The sequence below is a fragment of the Hesperophylax consimilis genome, chromosome 1, assembly GCF_061612785.1.
Source record: "Hesperophylax consimilis isolate HC1 chromosome 1, BYU_Hcon_1.0, whole genome shotgun sequence".
NCBI lineage: Eukaryota > Metazoa > Arthropoda > Insecta > Trichoptera > Limnephilidae > Hesperophylax > Hesperophylax consimilis.
Genome location: NC_142836.1, coordinates 798,918 through 818,596, shown reverse-complemented (window position 1 = coordinate 818,596; position 19,679 = coordinate 798,918). Strand labels below are relative to the sequence as shown.

General features: G+C 34.7%; 1 protein-coding gene across 4 annotated transcripts; it reads left to right on the top strand.

The window, feature by feature from the left end:
* Positions 1-470: 470 nt before the first annotated feature.
* LOC149426088 (androgen-induced gene 1 protein-like) lies at positions 471-19,559 on the top strand. Of its 4 annotated transcripts, none has more exons than XM_089635474.1 (3): positions 471-738; positions 15,957-17,678; positions 18,372-19,559. In XM_089635474.1, exons 1-2 carry the CDS (start codon positions 580-582, stop codon positions 16,512-16,514), a joined length of 717 nt encoding a protein of 238 aa, XP_089491600.1. In that variant the 5' UTR covers positions 471-579; the 3' UTR covers positions 16,515-17,678; positions 18,372-19,559. The 4 variants fall into 4 exon arrangements, with proteins under 4 accessions (XP_089491600.1, XP_089491528.1, XP_089491385.1 ...); XM_089635402.1 differs by lacking the exon at positions 471-738 and adding an exon at positions 9,815-10,186; XM_089635259.1 differs by lacking the exon at positions 471-738 and adding an exon at positions 14,268-14,663.
* Positions 19,560-19,679: the final 120 nt, after the last annotated feature.

Below are 19,679 nucleotides of genomic sequence, written 5' to 3'. Positions count from 1 at the left end.
CCTAACCTAACCTAACCTACCGTAACCTTTCCTAACCAAAGCTATACTAACGTAACCCAACCTAACTTAACCTAACCTAACCTATCCTAAACTAGCCTATCTTAACCTATCCTAAACTAGCCTATCTTAACCTATCCTAACCTAACCAATCTCAACCTCACTTAACATATCCTAACCTAACTTAACCTAACCTAACCTATAGTAACCTAACTTTTTTTATATTTGTTTATTTTTACAACATGTAAATATGGGTGGCCAGCGATCCCGAATAATTACCTTATCTTTTTGTTAAAAGAACAATAAAGTATTGAAGTTAATCGGTTAGGTTAGTTGAGACTTGAGACCTCCTAACCTCACTCTGTTATCGAGACTGAGCCGGAGTTTGGTTTGTGATTGTTTGGTTATCGGGTCCACGTAGTTCCACCGCGAAACCGCTTCGCCGCCGCGGGCCCAATTCTGTATCTGACACTGACGGAAAGTGTCGCTGTTCGCAGTTGTAGTTATAGCTAGTCATAAGTCAGTTGTTCCGCGGCTCGTTCGCTGATTGGTTGCTTCCCGCTCAAGTCTCAGTGCAAGAAGATGTCTGCAATCAAAGCCCTGCACTTGTTCGCATTCGCGCACTTCGCCTTCGGGATCTACTATGACCTCAATCACCTCGAATTCCCGGAGAGCTTCCACATGACGGGAACCATCGTGCCGCTCAAAGGCCGCATGAAGTTCTTGACGTTTTGGGACATGGTGAGCTGGATTTTCGTATTAACAATAAAATCAAAGGTCAACCGTGTTGATACTTTTTCCTTGGAAAATAACAAACAAGTAACTAGGTATCAAAGTTTACAATAGAGACGGTTATTTTTCTTTCCCGAGTAAAAAATAATCAACTGATTATATTTGCTTTGCACACGTAGGTACTAAATTACTAGCACGATAAATGAAAACGGCGTTTTTCATACAGGTAATTGCTTCAAACAATAAATTTCTAATGTGTTATTTGTTTTTAAGAGCGTTAAACTCAATAAGGCCCAGTTGTTTCGCAGAAATATAAATGTATCTAAATGGCTATTTAGTTTTTGATAGGTCCTCATTTAACGCCGATTCAAGGTGCGTTTCAGTTTTCTATCAAATTGTAATAAGCTGAAAACATTGGTGTATTGACAAGCTAATAATAAACAACATAATAGTTGGCATTTAACGGGAACCTTTCAACTGTCAAAAAAACAAAATGGCATTTGATGAGAATGTTACATTTGAATTTCTACGAAACAACTGGGCCTTATAATATATTTCAAGTAACAGGTTCCTACTCACTTGAATGGATTGGCACATGCGGACGCGGGCTAATAAACTGTTCGTTGAGTATTATGACATTGACCTTATTGGAAGGCTTGAAACTTGAAGTTTTTAACACTTACGTGTGCTGGCATGACTACGAGCCACAACCTTTTCTTTAATTTGCTGTTACGAGTCATATTTCAAAAACTGAACAAGTGTTCTATTTGTTCAGTTTTTGAAATATGTTGTGTTGTATTTGTTAACAAAATAAATCATTCTGTCCGTAGATGTGAATTATGTACATACAGAAGCAAGTCGACAGCTTCAGTGGTCGGAGTAAAGCTCTCGACTAACATTTCAGAGTTCGCTGGTTCAAATCCCAGCGTGCGCAAGTAAATTTTATTCAATTAATTAAACGCAATTATGAATTAATAATTATTAATAATATATACAGTATATTTGCGGCACCTTCTAGAGGGTATCATTCATTATCGTTCTTGGGAAAGACCACCATTCAGAATTGGAACTTTGGTTGAGATGGCTTTACCAATGAAACAGCCAGCTACTTCTCCACCTTCCTCTTTCACTACTCCGCTTCGTCCCTCTACCTTCAGCTTCACAATATACCCTATAGCCTCACTTGATCCAGACGGTTGGGAGCAGTTGGGACTCTTGTGCGATTTTCACATATAAATAAAATTGAAAAGATAAACCGACAGAAATACGCCCGGAGTAAGCTCAAATATTCCTTACTTCTGATGAAAAATTTTGTTATGGTATTTTTACACTAATCTAAATTATTTCTCCAACTGTCTGAGGCTTAGGAGTCGATAAATAGTGCAATATGTAAATTGGCGAAAACCGTTTTCTTTCGAATCAGTTAAGTCACACTTCTAGGAATAATATGTTCAGTGGCGTAGTACAACTTTTTACTGTAGGTATAATTAATTATTTGAAGTTCATTCATTGACCAATGACCATACTATGAAAATAAACAGACAAGTACGTTCCTAAAAAAATCCCTCATTGCATAAAACAAAAGGATTTCCTTTTCAAATTTCTCCTCTCGGACATAACATGAATAAAAATCACAAGTGAACATATACATAATATGTATTATATATCTCTCCCCACGAAGGCAGGAGTTGACAAACTACAATAGTACTAATTAACTGGGATATTTTTACTACTAACAAAAAAATAGTAAATAAACTACATTTTTTGTGAACGTTTGCATTTTGTGGTAATTTATTTTTAATTCCTGAAGGTAAGCAATTAGGTACAAAAAAGAAACTAAAACTATTTAAAAAAATCACAACATAACGCGCGGTTTTAAAAAATAATATCATTCTTTGATAAGGCAATGTAATCAATCTATTATATAAAAAATCACAGCAAGTCGTCCGGTGTCAATGTAACACAATATTAGTTTCAATGATAACGCAATGAATAGATAACGATCTTATCTTATAATAAATGTAAAAACCTGCGTAAATACGTAGGTGTATTCATGCAATAAAAACGTTCACTTGGTAAAATTTTTTATAATGCGAATAAATGGGTATTAAATTAAATATGCCTTTTCCCGACAGGTACCTACCATCGCCGAAATTTAAATATACTTTTTCTCGACCATGATCGATATTTATGAAATTAAGTTGTGCCATTATCTCATTCGAAAATAGCAGAAATTTAATATTTAAAAACCTGTCCTACGTGTCTATATAATAGCGATTTAATTACTCTGCATGCAATAAATGCAACATCGGTGAAGACTGAAGGTAGATTTCAAAACACTTGTAGGTATTCTTCGAGCATTTTTTTAAATTACCAATGACTTAGTAATTTTTTACCAGCTTTTCGTGTTCGTGTTAAGTTCGCAGCTGATGAAACTTTTTTAGAAATATTTTAAATGAAAAAACACACTTTGTAATACACTTCTTTTATATTGAATTAACAAATCTTCGTCAGGGCTTATTATTAACTGAACAGTTAATAAAGTTGACGAAGCTTGGGAAAAGCGAAACCCGGTTAGGGATCTTGGTTAATTCAAAAATAAAAGAGGTGTATTACAAAGTGTGTTTTTCTTCATTTAATATATAATGTCACACCACCAAGTATTTACTTCCTTCAAACAAATTGTTGTAGAAATGTTTATTTTGTTTCCTAATTTTAATTTCCCACTCGAAACACTTGGTTTTCTTTTGCCCATACTTTGCAATATTTCCAGTGCTCGGAGAAAACTACCGGTCAAAAATATTAATAATTTATCAATAATCTCTTAAAAAATGTTGTAATCCGGTTAAAAACGGGATTGCAGGCCCATAAAGAATGAATTAATAGGTTTCCTGATAAACTTTTAGTAAAATTCCAATGTATTGTCACGACGTAGGAACAAGTGTTCATAAAAATCCTGACATTTTCACAATTCATCATTATATATTATTATCAAGCTATTATTACGAATTTCATCAGGAAACGGCCTTCTATCCCGTTTTTAAACTGATTACCAATAATTTGAAGAGATTTTTCTCCTTATATTTTTGCCCAAGTGTGTGTACACAAGGTTCAGATGATTTATTTGGTTTGTGCTTGCCTAACGTCTGTCATCAAATTTTAAGATACGACATTATTTTATGATGAAATTATTAAAATGCTGCTATCCTCGATAAAACTTTCATTACTTACCGGATCGACATTTCCATATTTTTAATGTATTGTGGCAGATTGCAATTAATGTTTTGGTTAGTTAAACTAACGTTTGGCTACCTTTACGTGGTTTGTTAAAATTTATTTATTAAAAAGAAATTGACCCAAAAGTTATGAAATGTGCTAATGTTTAGCGTCAAATATTTCAACATAAATAAAGTTTTATCATTTAGAAGACAAACGCTATCTGATATTATTTGCTATATTTTGATTCCAAAACATAATCTGATAGAGGTTCCAGTATTTACATCGGTTCAAATAATTAGGTAATGAATTATTATCTGTAGATTGCTTTAGATAAAATATTTAATAACAATTTTGATTTATTATCAACACTATCAGGAGCATCTTTTCAGACAAACCAACATCTATTTTAGTAACATTTCGATTATTATGAATAATTATATTAATTAGATACAAAATCAATGTGCACAAAATGATGATTATTTGATCACCTGACATAATTTGATCATCTTCCTTTAAAAACTTTTTTAAAATGACATTTTTTTTAAATTAGGAATTTTCGACGGATTATTTCGCAGATGTTTTCAATATTTTATTCAATTTTCTTTTGACATTTTTCCCTTAACCAACCAACTTAAATATATATAAAATTATGATATATTTTAAATAACCAATATAAAAATGATTATATTCAGATTAATATAATAATTGCTATTTTAATAAAGACCTATTTACTGTAGGCATAATAACGTTAGTGCTGATTTCGTGTGACAAAAGAATATGTATTGTCGGGTTTATTTTAGTATTTACTAAAACAACATGTTTTGAGTATAATTAAAATATTCTGCACATGACTACGCGTTTAATTTTAAATACTTGTTGGTATTTCATTTAATTAATTTTATAGATTATTTCCAAGAAACACATATCATAAATTCCTCTGCTCAGTTTGAATTAAATTGTTTTTTTTTATTTCAATTAGCTGTAATAACGTAACCTAACCTACATAATTTTAACAGTATGTAGACAGAGCAGCCACCATTATAAGTTTACAAAAAAACACCCCTCAAAAGAACATCTAAGTGAAAGTGTTGTGTTATCGGTGTAGGATAAGATATAAATTGGGGTGAAATATCACTAATGTGCGTTATAATACAAGAAATATAATATTTGTAGATAAAGCCAGTAAAAAAGAGTCTGAAAATTCTTAAGAAAGCACGCAGTATGGAAAAGCTGAGCACCCGCGGCACTGTGAGCTTGTTATTGTAAGAACTATTGATTATTACCGGGCGGACTGAGAATGCCACAATTGCACACCATTCAGTATTCACTTGTCAAATACCGATTAATTTAAATTGACTCACGGACTCACGCAAACTCTGCGCTGTTCACGTTTTCAAACGACGAGCTGAATCTAATATGCTTATTATTCCTTCAGTGACCAGTGGCAAGCGATGTCCAAAGTACATCGCATGTTTAGTTCGACAAGCTGCTCTGTGAATACCTTTATCCAACTGATGTTCCATATTATCACTATCCGATTAGTAGAACTTGTTCCCGTTAATGATATACAACATATTCACATGGCCAATATAATATATTCAATCGTCATAGTATCTATGACGTTCGGTGTTGATAGATCGAAAAAAACAGCCGGTACTTACCTGGGTTCGATTGTGAGTGAAGAGTGAATAAATTTCAGATTTTCACCTTTTTTGCTGTAAAGTTATAGATTAATTTTACTAGGATGATGTTGTCACAAGTTTTTCACGGTTTCCTGGTGGTTTATATGTATCTGTACTTCTTCTACGTGATATGTATATTCATCAACCCGCCCAGTATGAATATGGATCATAGCAATTTCCTAGACGCCCTGTTTTTGGGGGGAGGTAAATTCCTGACCACGTGGAATATGGTGAGTGTAGTTAAACTAGCCAAAAGTTGGGTGTGATTAATCCTTATTCTATATTTTGAATCATCTGCCAAAACAAAACAATTTTCATGATTTTTTTTGTATTAACACATTTAATTACATCTTAAATACGAGTACGGGTATTTACGATCGATCTCAATAATTATTGGTCGTTAGCCTCAGTATTTGCCTTTAATTATTAGCTTTATATTAATTATTAGAATGTAACATGACTGGGCTTTGTCACTTGATGACCTTCGGCTGAAATCGGAAAAATATCTAAAGCAAATGTCACAAGTTAATCTCAATAATATTTAGAACTGACATAAAACTGAAAAAATAATTTATTTATTTCAGATATTATGCTCTACCTTTTGTTCCTAAACAAATAAAAATTTGCACAGAGTAGGTTTCCATACAATTTTTTGTTTACCACTACATTAAAAATTACTTCCTTGATGTTTATACATTTTTCTTATATGTATTATTATGAATACTTTGACCAGTTGTTTACGTAACAGATTTTTTCCTCGATGTTTTCCTTATTCGATGAGTTTTACAAAAATGCTTTTAATGTAAATTATTATATCAATTCTCTAGTGGTAGCTGTTTTATAAAAAAAATGCTTAGAGATTTGGGGAGACAAAACATGACTGACAAAGCTGACTTAGATTATTCCGTAAAACATGTTACATTTATTTTGTCGATTAATTATTTTGCTTCAAATTTTAAACCGATTGACGTCAAGGTATAATAAGCCGTGTATTGATGAAGATGATTTAATCTTAAACCTGTCAGAGAAGATTGGTCACTGTACGACGGCGCATCCTTACAGTTTGTAAAATAATCACATTATTCAGTTTTCTTTTAAAAAGTTGTGTCGTTCGTAAAAAACAGGTATCGAAAGTGTCATCATAATCGTTTCTATATTATAAATCATTTATTCCCAAAGCGCTTTTACAATCCATTGCGTTGAGTGCCGTCCATCCTTTTACAACTCAGTGCCTTCAGTGCCTGCGAAGGACATTAATGGAAATAGAGGGAAACAGTGCAATTTTCTGTTATCAATTGTAATTAACACTACATTGTCAGATCGTGAATTAGCTCTTAATTATTAGATATGGTCGCTCGATAAAAAATAAAATAATGACTAGTGCAGTTCCGGTGTCTGCTACCGACAGACGGACAGACTGATATCGCGAGCTGAAAGTGACATGAAACATAAAACCATTATATTTATTTTCGTGCTCACTATTATAATGATGGAATGATACCCGTAATTATAATAATAAGTGATATTTCTCTAAAAACTTCAATAAAAAATTTATTATAAATAACACAAATTCAAAAATTATTACCCTAGTTTTTTTAAATAGATCCAAGAAGCTATGAAAAGGTAATAAAAAACAAATATTTTATTTAAGCTGTTTTTTTAAGACTGAAGCGTTGCTGGTATTTTTTCGCACGGCAACCAATTCGCTTTTCGAACACATTAAAAATCGGCTTTTTCATTATTTTTCATAATCATTTAATGTCACCGTGCCACGGTTGTTCCATCCTTGTTATAGTTTTGGCATGCTTGTGTGATGTCATAGAAAAAATCTAGTTTTATGTGAGATCCCCATTGATCCATTCCACAAAGCAGAGAAAAAATATAATGGACGTCATTCGTCCATCACGGAAAACATATTTTTTAAGTCATTAAAGAAGTAATAATATTTCAAGGCCATCTGTTGCCTCCATCGTTTTCTTAGGCATTATAACATTATCCACTCGAGCGATTGGTGTATTACATATGTATAAAAGATAATAATTATATAATTTAATGAATACCATTTCTCAAAATAATAATAACATTAATCCACTTAGATTTCACCGTTTATCCCATATTGTCAGGTCCTATAAATTTGGTACATTATGGCAAGCGATCACTCAAAACCTTTTGGCAAACTTGGCATAATATGCCGAAAATCGCTCGAATGGTTAAAATGTTTATTCAACGTGAAATATTTTAGAAGTCATCCTATTGCACATTTTTAAAACAAATAATCATCTTGCGCAGTGTATGCGCTTTACGTATTTTAGATTCTGAAGTACTATGTATGAACAACATTAATGAATCACAAAATCACTAGCTAAGACCCGTGAAAAATCACGGAATAGTCAGATAGGTGCTATTGTACACTAATATCTTGTCGGAACGTTTCCCACTTTTATCACTCGAGTAGCAATGCGTGGGGACCGGATTCGGTCTCATTTAATGGGGATAGTCTGAATTCTAGACAAATAATTCCAATTTTAAAAATTAAACTTAAATTCACAGCAAAAGTTCTAGAGTTCACTGAACCGGAGTTTCAGTCAGAGTCACAGCCGAAATTAGTATTTTTAATTAATCTCTTTTACGAAATAGTTTTCCCTATCATCAATATTGGTTCCAGTATTGATTGCCATTAGACAAGGCTTATCTGTAGAGCGGTATTGCGTGTGGCGTATTTTACCTTCATAAACACACACTAACGCGACTGTTTCAGGGATGTCAAAACTCCATAAACATGTATGGAGAAATTGTAATAATTTACTATCCACCATCATGATTCTTTGTCTGGGGAGAACTGCGAAATGAAACAATGAAGAGACGATGTGTGTGTATACACTGTTTAAGGACATCTGAATTCGCCCTATCATGTCGAACCAAAGGAAAACAACTAGAAAATTAAAAGAAATATCTATTATGATATTTTCCAATAAATAAATAAATAATAATTGGATGACTTGTATAGCGCCCTTTTTGTGCAAAATCACCTCAAGGGCGCTGTATATGTGGAGATGTTGTTTTACCGTGACCAGATTACATACTCTCAGGGCCTGCCCTGCAGTATTACCAAACGGCATCTGGCGCGATTCAAAACCAATAATATTCTGAAGATTTGTATTTTTGTTTAGCACCGTTAAGACTGTTAGGTGTAAGGTATTATCAACGCCTCGGCGCTTTGGCAATTCGGCGCCCGGAAAGAACTGATCCCCACTCCATGCATTTTAAATGTATGTCTAATATTGAAATTTATCAACGGTCGAGAGATAATTATTCAGAATATTTTACTTTGATGTCATTTCCGAGTCTTGGTAATTGAAAAACACAATGACGATGCTTAATTTTTTTTTTCTAGAACTTTCATCAAGACTTTGTCAACCTCCAGCCCGCTAGGCAAATGTTAGTGAGCCTGACTGTAGTTAAAGATGTTCATAAGATAATACTTCAGCTTAGTTCTGTATTTATAAAGAAATTAAAACAAAAGCAGTTTGTTCTACTAAAAGTTTGCGAAATCAGCGCCCTTGGGATAGGCAAAACACATAGCATTAGAAGATGTGAAACATTTATTAATACATTGTAAAAACTGAGTTTAGTATATAGTTTTGATCAGACGAAAATTCTAATCAAAACTGTATGATTAACTAATTTTTGAGTAAACCGTCGTTAACGCCCTTTTGCCTTTCCAGCGTCGAATGATATGGGTTGGCCCTTCCCTATGCGGTGTTCGATTCCTGGCAAATTGGAGTTTATATGACTCTGACCTCACTCGGCATTCTGGTTTAAAAGTAGATCATAATATAAACACCATTAGAGGTACCTAGACACGAGTTGGAGTGGGGGCGCTAGAGATGATTTCACACAACAGAGGGCGGAAAACTCAAACAGTTGCAGACAAACAGTGCTAGTTGATCCATACAATATAGAATATATACCTATATAACCGCTCAGGAGAGAAGATATTCATGTAAAGGTTAATAATATTTAGTTAATGATGGCAAAAACATATTGGTATAAAAAGTAAATACATAGAAAACCTAATCTCCGACAAAAAAACTCCGCAGAGGTCTTTTTATTTTTCATTGTGTATCCAGTGAGTATACATTTAATAGGCGATTAAAAGTTACAAAAAGACAATTATCAGTCAGTATTCTATTCAGTGTCGAGCGGTCCAGAGTACGAGGCTTGTGAAGTGCGATCATTATTGCGGTTTTGCTAACATTGCTAGTATAATAGTATATATAAAGTTCAGTGTTGTGGCGACTAGCGACTTTACGAGTAGAGTATTCTAAAGTGCGAGACTGAGAAAGAACAATAAACAAAGTTATTATTATTTTTTAATCATTTAAAGAGCAATGTTACGTTTATTGCACGGTATCTTGGCGGTGTACAAGTCCACGACCTTCTTGTATGCAGTTTGCGTTATATTTCCCGAAGTACCAATCATGAAAGTGGATGCTGACGGCTTCCTAGACGCTCTTTGTTTGGGGTGTTGGAAATTTCTGACCACTTGGAATATGGTGAGTAGACTACCTTTCACTCTGTTCGCCTAAGTGTGAGTTTTTTTATGGAACATCATTTTCCGAGCAAGCTGTTTTTTATTTAAGCGAACTAGGGATAGGCAAAATACAAAGCACTAGAAATAATTGTTGCATGTTTATAATACTTTATGTGAGGACTATATTGAAAAATGTGATTTAGAACGTCGTAAAGTGGTGAAAGAATTAAACGTTTAGATGCCATATAAATATGGGCCTAGTAGCTATCCCAATGCTAAGAACGACCTCGGCTCAGTACCACGACTTCACACATGTTTAGGTTTAAGATGGGACAGTATATTATTGTCCAAAAACAAAATTAAGGTAACCGAAACTTTGAAATAAGAATAATTCAAAAAGCTAATTAACTTCTGGAAATTGGACAATGATGTTGTACCCTTAATATACGTTTATTTCATCTATATAATCCAGCATTAAAAAAATATTAAAACTTTGGCTATTTTTATAATAATAATTCTCTAAAATTGTTTATTTTGAATTATGTTTGTAGTTAATTTGAATACTGAATTATGTTAATTTGTATGTTGAATTAAGTTTGTAGTTTTTTAATATTATTTACACATCGCCTTTTGAGCATTATTTCCTTTTTGTATATACTTATTACTCCCGTAAACACGAGCTCCTAGAGCTCTCTTTATGGAGTAGTAGAATAGTTTGGAAAAAAATGTTTATTTTGCATACTTTTATAATTTCAAATCTTTTGTTATTTTGTAATAAATAAATATAATATATTTAGGTATACAAGTTTGTTTTGCATGTAACTACCTCTATTATAGTGATTTATTTTTGGGTTACTATGCCGTGTTGCGCTGTGTCCTAAAATGTTGCCTGAAGAAGGAGGTAGCGCAACACGGCATAATACCCCAAAAATAAATCACTATAAAACATTATTCTTCTTCATTTATGTTTGTTTGTGTTGCTAACATTTTGCTTCTTTGTCTAACTTAATTACAACTTTTGTAAATTCTTTATCCTCTCTTTACGTTCTTAAAATGTTAATAGTAGTGTGTTTGTTTGTTTTTATAAAATATAAACCTAGCTTCACAGCTATTTATGAGGAATTCAATCTCAACACAGGCGGTTTACACTTAGTCAGATGTGAAATACAATTAGAAACATGTAATTAGAATTTATTTAAAAACATCATTCGTGTCTCAAATAGGTATATATAATAAGAATGTAGATGTTTATACTCGAATAGCTCAACGATCTTCAAGTAATTTGACACGTCATCACTCCAGTCTAGTCCAGTGTTGGATATCAGTTGTCATTTACGATTTTTCCAACAAAGAAATGTGTTTTTTGTTTAATGAAAATGAAGTTCATACAAAACCTAACCATCACGCACCGTTTGCCCGCGGGGTTTTGTTGTTAGTTATATACTCGTATATTAGTGAAAATTAATTTAAGTATAGGTTCCCAAATTTAAAAAGAAGGTTAGTCATTTTTTTTTTTAAGAAATGAAAGCATATTATTTTTCAAAATAATAATAAATTTAATTATTGAAGGGCATGTTAGAGGTAAGGGGAAGCGAAAGAATCTAATCAGGGAAATAATTATGTATTGTACGGAGATAACAGTGTGAATAAGCTCCTGTCCGAGAATTTATGATTGAATTGTTTTTATATGAAAGGCTGTCAGGAAAACCGCGATACGGGCACGGACATAGGAACAGGGTGCATTCCTCATCGAATGAGATACAACATAAACAAAATATATAATGATAAGATGAAGTTCGTGCCTGAACTATCGATTCTGTAATCCAATAAGGAGTAAGTACCGATCCCCTCGCTGGCTCAAATAACGAGGATTTTCACCAGTCAAATTCTTACCCTGTGTCTAAATACATCATGGTTAGCTGCGGTAGCTGTGTTTATGTGCTCGCAATGTCACAGTTTTTATTTGCTATAGTTTATGACTACGTCTTCATAAATATAATACCTGAAATTCTTCAAAACACTATCACGGATGCTCCAGGAGGGCGGACTAAATTTTTGACATATTGGAATATAGTTCGTATTTTTCTTCTTCATATTCTTATCTTAACATTCTTTAAAAAAATGGCGTCCAGCTTTTGGCAATGGACTTAGCCTCCCTCAAAATTTAATCACAATCATTGGTGAAATACAGTTTAATCTTTACATGCCTAATTTTAGTAGTGCCAGTAGACTGCGGCTATTATCTGCATTATTTTGTAAAATTCAAGCTAAATGTGGTACCTGTCTTCTTGTTTTTGGAGATGATAAATAACTTAGTTTGCTAAAGGAATGAAGACGTCCCGTCCAAATAAATACTCTTCTCTCTAGGTTGCTGGTTTGATTATATTTACACGTGGTTTTAGAAAAAAAACTTTTCTATTTTATTACTTTCTTTCGAATGAGCTCTTTGCGTGCATTTTCAACGTGCTTATAAAAATCGTAGGTACGAGTTTTCTACCGAGAATATGGAAATGCTAGGAAAAAATAAAACACACAAGGCTCGTTTTTTTTCACTGCATGAATGTCAACGCCGACTAGAGTACAGGCCTGGGCTCGCGACCGGTGCCAGCCCTATGCGGGTGCGTTGGAGCCGTCCGCTCCGGGCGCCGATTTGTTAAGACGCCAATACGCTGATAATACCTAACACCCAACAGTCCTAACCCATCGCCCTTGAGATTATTTTTCACAAAAACGGCGCTACACAAAAATACAAATCATCCGAATACTATGATCACCTACCTAGTCGTCTACTGGTTTTGACAAAGGGCGTCAAAATTTTACTCGGGCCAGGCGCCGTTTGACCGGCCGGCCCTAGTGCTGTCTCTAAGTAGACTGTTTAAAATAGTCATAAATATGTATACTTGAGGTAAAACAACAGACACATCAGCAGTAAAAAGTGTCAACAACAATCACCGCCATTTGCAAACTGTCTTTTTTCGATGGCACTGACTTGATAACGTTACATTTCAAAATCCTTCGTGTGCCAATGCCTGTTACACATTGTAAAACTAATCATTTTTATACAATAAAATTAATGTCTTCCACAAGCGGCGTTTCGCGCCAAGAAACGAAGCAACAGCAAATGGCGCGAAACGCCTCTTGCGGTTGCTTCGTTCCTTTCCCACAATTCGAATCTCGGCTCGCAAATGTATACGCAGCATATCACGAAATTCGGCGATTTTAATTATGGTGCAATGTTTTAACGAAAGTTAAAAAATTATTTACTTGATAATAAAACCCGATAGTTCGGTAATCTTGATGTGCGGCGGCTTTAAGTATAATTATGGCTATATCGTCATGCTCACAATCACATTGTCCCATTTGGCCAAGTGGTGGAGTCATCTCCAATCCCACAATGACACACGCATCCATATCTATTGGCTAGGTTAGAAAGGGCATGCACATTGCACAATGTGATCTTGGTCTTGGGCACATTGACGAAACCGCGGTAAAACTAGCAGTTGTTTTCCCGACTGGATCAAGTACCCGAATTCAAATTGTTTGTTATAATATGTATGAACTTTCCAATTCCCTACAATTTATTTCTACAACATAACAAAGAAAAATCATTTTTATTTTTTTGACGAAGGTGGGAAGTTTTGCATTTTGGAAGGTTTTCGGTGCACTGCACACGGCACACTGCACCCAATGCACGTCCTCGATACCATGAACCTAAAAGGCCTTGGACGGAGCCATTCGAGAACAATTTCACAAAACAAGTCATGGGGAGAGGGGAAGGTGTATGGAAAATGTCAAGACCTATTTAATTTTTTTAATGACATTTCCCATTCCCTGTTTGATCAAATGCCCAAAAAAACTTGAGCCGTTTTAATTCCTTTAAAAATTAAATTAAAGTAGCTCATCTTGTACCACTTTTGCACACAAAAGTTTGTATTTCAAGATGGCTGCCAAGAAATTTCCCCTCTCCCTAGATTTGGCTTCAATGCCATTCATACAAAATCGCACTAATGCTCTGTCCAGGGCTTTTTCGGTCCATGATGGATACCGTCCAGTCCATAGATAATATAAAAAAATAAATAAACCAATAATAGATAATTAGTAAATTATCTGTGGTAAGCGCCTGTCAAAGTGTCAACTGAACCGCAATAATTATTGCAATTCGCGATAACTTGGAAGTTAATATTATTCTACTAAAATTGGCCTGGGTTCTGTTAGTGAAGTTGTTACCCGGAGAAATTGTTTGGGTGTTCTATTTTCAAAAGGATCTGTCAAAGTATAGCGTTTTATTTGTTAAAATGCGTAAAGATAAATCCCTAAATGTCAACTCGTACGAGATGGCTGTTTTTAAAGCGATGAGGACTATAATGCACTTGATAGCCGCCGTGCATTTCGGCTACAGTTGTTATTTCGACTGGAACTATGTGAATATTCCTACATCGGTTAACGCCTTTGGAAAAACTTTCGGAAACAAACTGAAATATTTGACATTTTGGGATGCGGTAAAAATCTATTATTTTCTTACCATGTTTTATAATACTTATGATAGCCTTATTCATTACATTACTATAATATAGCATATTTAGGTTTATTGCTGTATTTGATCTATTACCATAGTAAAATATTTATTATTTGCTTTTTATAGTTTATTACTATCATATAACACATTAAATGGCAATAATAATAATTATTATTTGTATTGTTGTATAGATTTAATCGTCTCTAGCGCTCTGGCCCCTCCTAAGTAAACTTGTCGAATTCCTCTGCATGCAAAGGCTCTTTAAAAAAACCAACACTTGATTTCTACTTAAATATTGTATGGAAACAACTATTTAAATCGGGATTTAAGTAAACATGCACAAAATAGGTTTTTAGGGTGTTAGTTTGGGTTATTATAATAATTTTTGCGTATTTCCTAACCTTCAAACTTAACTTTGAGTAAAAAGGTAACTTTAATGCATTTTTACCATCTCCCACTACATAAATAGTTATTTCTCATAGTACTTAAGTTGAAACCAAATGCTATTTGTAATTTTTTTGCACATTAAGCGTGCAGCGGAATTCAACAAGTTTATCAAGTACTATTTCATAAAAATATTCGTATTAAGCGGGGCCAGCTATATTAAAAGATTACCAGTGTGATAGTATAACAGAAATAATTATTATTAATTGTTTTTATTTAATTTATTATTTTTGTCTTTGATGTAAATGTTCAAACGCTGTATGACTTCAGTGTTTTGTCTTTGATGTAAATGTTTAAACGCTGTATGACTTCAGTGTTTTGTCTTTGATGTAAATGTTTAAACGCTGTATGACTTCAGTGTTTTGTCTTTGATGTAAATGTTTAAACGCTGTATGACTTCAGTGTTTTGTCTTTGATGTAAATGTTTAAACGCTGTATGACTTCAGTGTTTTGTCTTTGATGTAAATGTTTAAACGCTGTATGACTTCAGTGTTTTGTCTTCGATGTAAATGTTTAAACGCTGTATGACTTCAGTGTTTTGTCTTTGATGTAAATGTTTAAACGCTGTATGACTTCAGTGTTTTGTCTTCGATGTAAATGTTTAAACGCTGTATGACTTCAGTGTTTTGTCTTTGATGTAAATGTTTAAACGCTGTATGACTTCAGTGTTTTGGGTGTCCTTAACAAATTTGAATGTTGAAAATAGTCTAATAGTAAAGTGGGAATCTGGAGGTCAGTGGGTCGAGGAGTGACGGATTCATCCCTCCCAAATTGTATTCCACTAGAATTGGTATAGTAGAGCAATGATAATAAGAAAAGTAACTTTTTCCAGATCTTGCAGACCGTATACTTCTCCATTGCGCTGCTGAATGACTTTATTGGATCGAATGAGAATGTGCCGACCAAGGTGCCGGCCATCCGCCGCATCAAGGACTTTGTGTTCAGCTCCCTGGCCTTCCCCATCGCCATGTACGTGGGCGTGTCCTTCTGGGGCCTGATGGCCGTGGACCGCGAGCTCGTGTTCCCCAAGGTGCTGGACGCCTACTTCCCCACATGGCTTAACCACGTGATGCACACCAACATCGTGGTGTTCATCGTGCTAGAGATGTTCCTGACCTTCCGTCAGTACCCCTCGGTGAAGCGCGGCCTCACTACGCTCACCGCCTTCCTGGTCGTGTACCTCATCTGGGTGCATGTCATCTTCTACTACTCCGGCTTCTGGGTCTACCCCGTGCTGCAGGTGCTGAGCTGGCCCATGAAGATCGTCTTCTACCTTGGAAGCCTCGGCTTTGGAATAGTTCTCTATCTCACCGGAGAATTCCTGAACAACAAGATTTGGGCCAAGCAAATATCCCAGCTGAAGAGATCGGGAAAGAAAAAGTCTAACTAAGTACAAAAGTGGAATGTACAATTATTTAGTTCTCTAGACTGTTAGAATTTTATACATTTTTTATTGTGTTTGTATTTTTGTTATGATGTTAGAACTATAAACATACTATTATATATATTTATTATTTCATTAATGTGAAAAATTTAACATCATATTATTATCCCCTGTGAAAAGGCGGTGCGAAATTTCTCCACGCTTTGCTTCATTACATTTTCTGTGGAAAATAAACATGCCTCAAAGACCGAAGCGTGTATATTGATCAAAACAGATATTTTGTTAATAAAATTCAGCTTCATTAAAAAATCAAATCACACAAAGCAAGACACTTGACACTAGAAGCCGTTTTCAAGGTTCATTTTACAGTCACAAATTATCCTTTAAAACTTTGCACTTTTCAATGTCATATATACCTACACGATATTGCATGGAGTGTGTTAGCCCAATGCTTTTGAATAAGCACTTGTGGTTTAGCTGCGTATGGGAACTGACCGAACTGACGGACATGGCGCTGATTGTATGTGACACCGACAGTGACAGCCGCAGACTGCCTTATCATCTGTTACCGAGTTTCTTTGGTATTTAATATTCATTCAGGGTCATGCTTCAATTCACTAATCAGAGTACAGGTACACTAATCAGGTAACTTGCTAGATTTGTACTTAGATTTAGGCTTATGAGTATAATATGTATGATAATATTATGTACTTCCAGTTTAGGAATAAAATTGCATATTTTAATAATATGTACTATGCCAAACTGAAAGCTATATCCTCTAGGTCATTAACATCTTATCTTAACTTGTCCGTCCTTAAAGCTGAGACTACGGAAGTAGAACAGTTATTCGGTTAATGCAATAATGTTTCATAGAGAAGACACTTTAGATTTAAAATAAGTGTATTTATATTATTATCTATTGAGAACTGTTCTTCTGCACAGTTGGTTTAATGTTTATCACAAATTAGTCATATTGTACAGATTACCGCGAATTCTAGAGCTGATTAGAAAAATAATATTTTGTTCATTTTTACTTTACAACTATTCATAATGTTAAGTTCCTTTGTATATGTATTAATTTGTCTGACGCGTTAAAAAACTCTTGAATAGAGCTCTATGATTTTCTCACAGTCTTTGTCAAAACACCTCTATGTGCTCTAATGCTGGCAGGTGAAACACCTCTATGTGCTCTAATGCTGGCAGGTGAAACACCTCTATGTGCTCTAATGCTGGCAGGTGAAACACCTCTATGTGCTCTAATGCTGGCAGGTGAAACACCTCTATGTGCTCTAATGCTGGCAGGTGAAACACCTCTATGTGCTCTAATGCTGGCAGGTGAAACACCTCTATGTGCTCTAATGCTGGCAGGTGAAACACCTCTATGTGCTCTAATGCTGGCAGGTGAAACACCTCTATGTGCTCTAATGCTGGCAGGTGAAACACCTCTATGTGCTCTAATGCTGGCAGGTGAAACACCTCTATGTGCTCTAATGCTGGCAGGTGAAACACCTCTATGTGCTCTAATGCTGGCAGGTGAAACACCTCTATGTGCTCTAATGCTGGCAGGTGAAACACCTCTATGTGCTCTAATGCTGGCAGGTGAAACACCTCTATGTGCTCTAATGCTGGCAGGTGAAACACCTCTATGTGCTCTAATGCTGGCAGGTGAAACACCTCTATGTGCTCTAATGCTGGCAGGTGAAACACCTCTATGTGCTCTAATGCTGGCAGGTGAAACACCTCTATGTGCTCTAATGCTGGCAGGTGAAACACCTCTATGTGCTCTAATGCTGGCAGGTGAAACACCTCTATGTGCTCTAATGCTGGCAGGTGAAACACCTCTATGTGCTCTAATGCTGGCAGGTGAAAATAATTTATAATAAATAATGTAACACATATTTGTATTGGATCTTAAAGGACAAGATTGGACGGGAAAAAATTCTGGAAACGAAAGCTAGTTTGTTTATAAAACAAGAAATCATGAATTTTGTAAAAGCATTCCTGATTGTATCTATGTTATTCCTTCAAATAATAATAATAATATTTAGATGATGTGCCGTTTTTCTGAAAAATAACCTCAATGGCACTGCTTAGTAATTCTTTTGATGTTAATATTAAATATGTTTAGAACCAAACCAATGTTGTTTATCTCCAACCAACCTAGTGTGAAGGTTTATATTTAGCACTTCTGCATCTCCTCAAAACATGTCATATATTAAGGTCTGTACTTGCGCATGTTCATGCTTGGTGAATAAGGTTGATGTTACAAAACCTCGTATCCGTACGCCTATTAGGAATTGAATACTAATTTCTCAATCCACGGAGAAACAATTATTTCATTGGCTGCAATTTGCAACATGATAGTGTCAATGTTGCTTGAACAATCGTAACTACAGCAGCATGCAAATTATTTAAGCATTTTAAATGTGTCAATCATTTCCGAAACATGTGACGTGATTCAATGGAGCGCACAAACGAAATTGTGACAATAGCCGACTTGCTAGAAGGTAAAGAGAGTTGAGCAAAGTTGCGGGTGAGTACTCGGCTTAGTATCTTTGATTCTAGCCGATAAATAGCTATGTACATAATAATATATAGATGATTAGCTGATGAACTTTATCCATAGTATTCAGTAATGGGTAAATATACTTAGACCTACAATATAATTAAGAATAGAAGTTGTTAAATATTTTGATAAAGTCTACCAAATCATCCAATCTATTACAGCTTTGTGGTCACTAGTCAGATGTTACTGTATCTATTACTTTCAAACCTGCCGAGCCTGGAACAAAAAGTAATGAAGTATGTGTACCATGACCCGAAAAACATCCTCTTGTGATAATTCCAAATTATTTGAGGTTACAGCAATATGTAGTTATGATCGTTGTTGAACAAGTTATGCACTGCTAAATAAAAATTCACAATTGCCAAACTTAATGGTGGGCGTGAAGCTAATAAGCAGAGCTGGGACCACGGGAGATGATCATGCAATAAAAAAGTGACTTTCTGTAAACTGCACTGTTTTTTTTGCTAATAAATGTTTCAGTTAAATATTTCTGTTTTCATTTAAACGGCCTTATGGACACATTCTAATACTTTTAAACTAAATCCACTGCGACTGCCGGGGGATAAAGCTATCTTGCAATAAAACTTGTTAAACGATTACAAAGG

Bases quoted from the DNA above. Each gene is read 5' to 3' on its own strand.
- LOC149426088 (XM_089635259.1), top strand. From the start codon at position 14,460: ATGCGTAAAGATAAATCCCTAAATGTCAACTCGTACGAGATGGCTGTT. The intron at 14,664-15,956 runs GTAAAAATCTAT...AACTTTTTCCAG, and splicing joins ATTTGACATTTTGGGATGCG to ATCTTGCAGACCGTATACTT.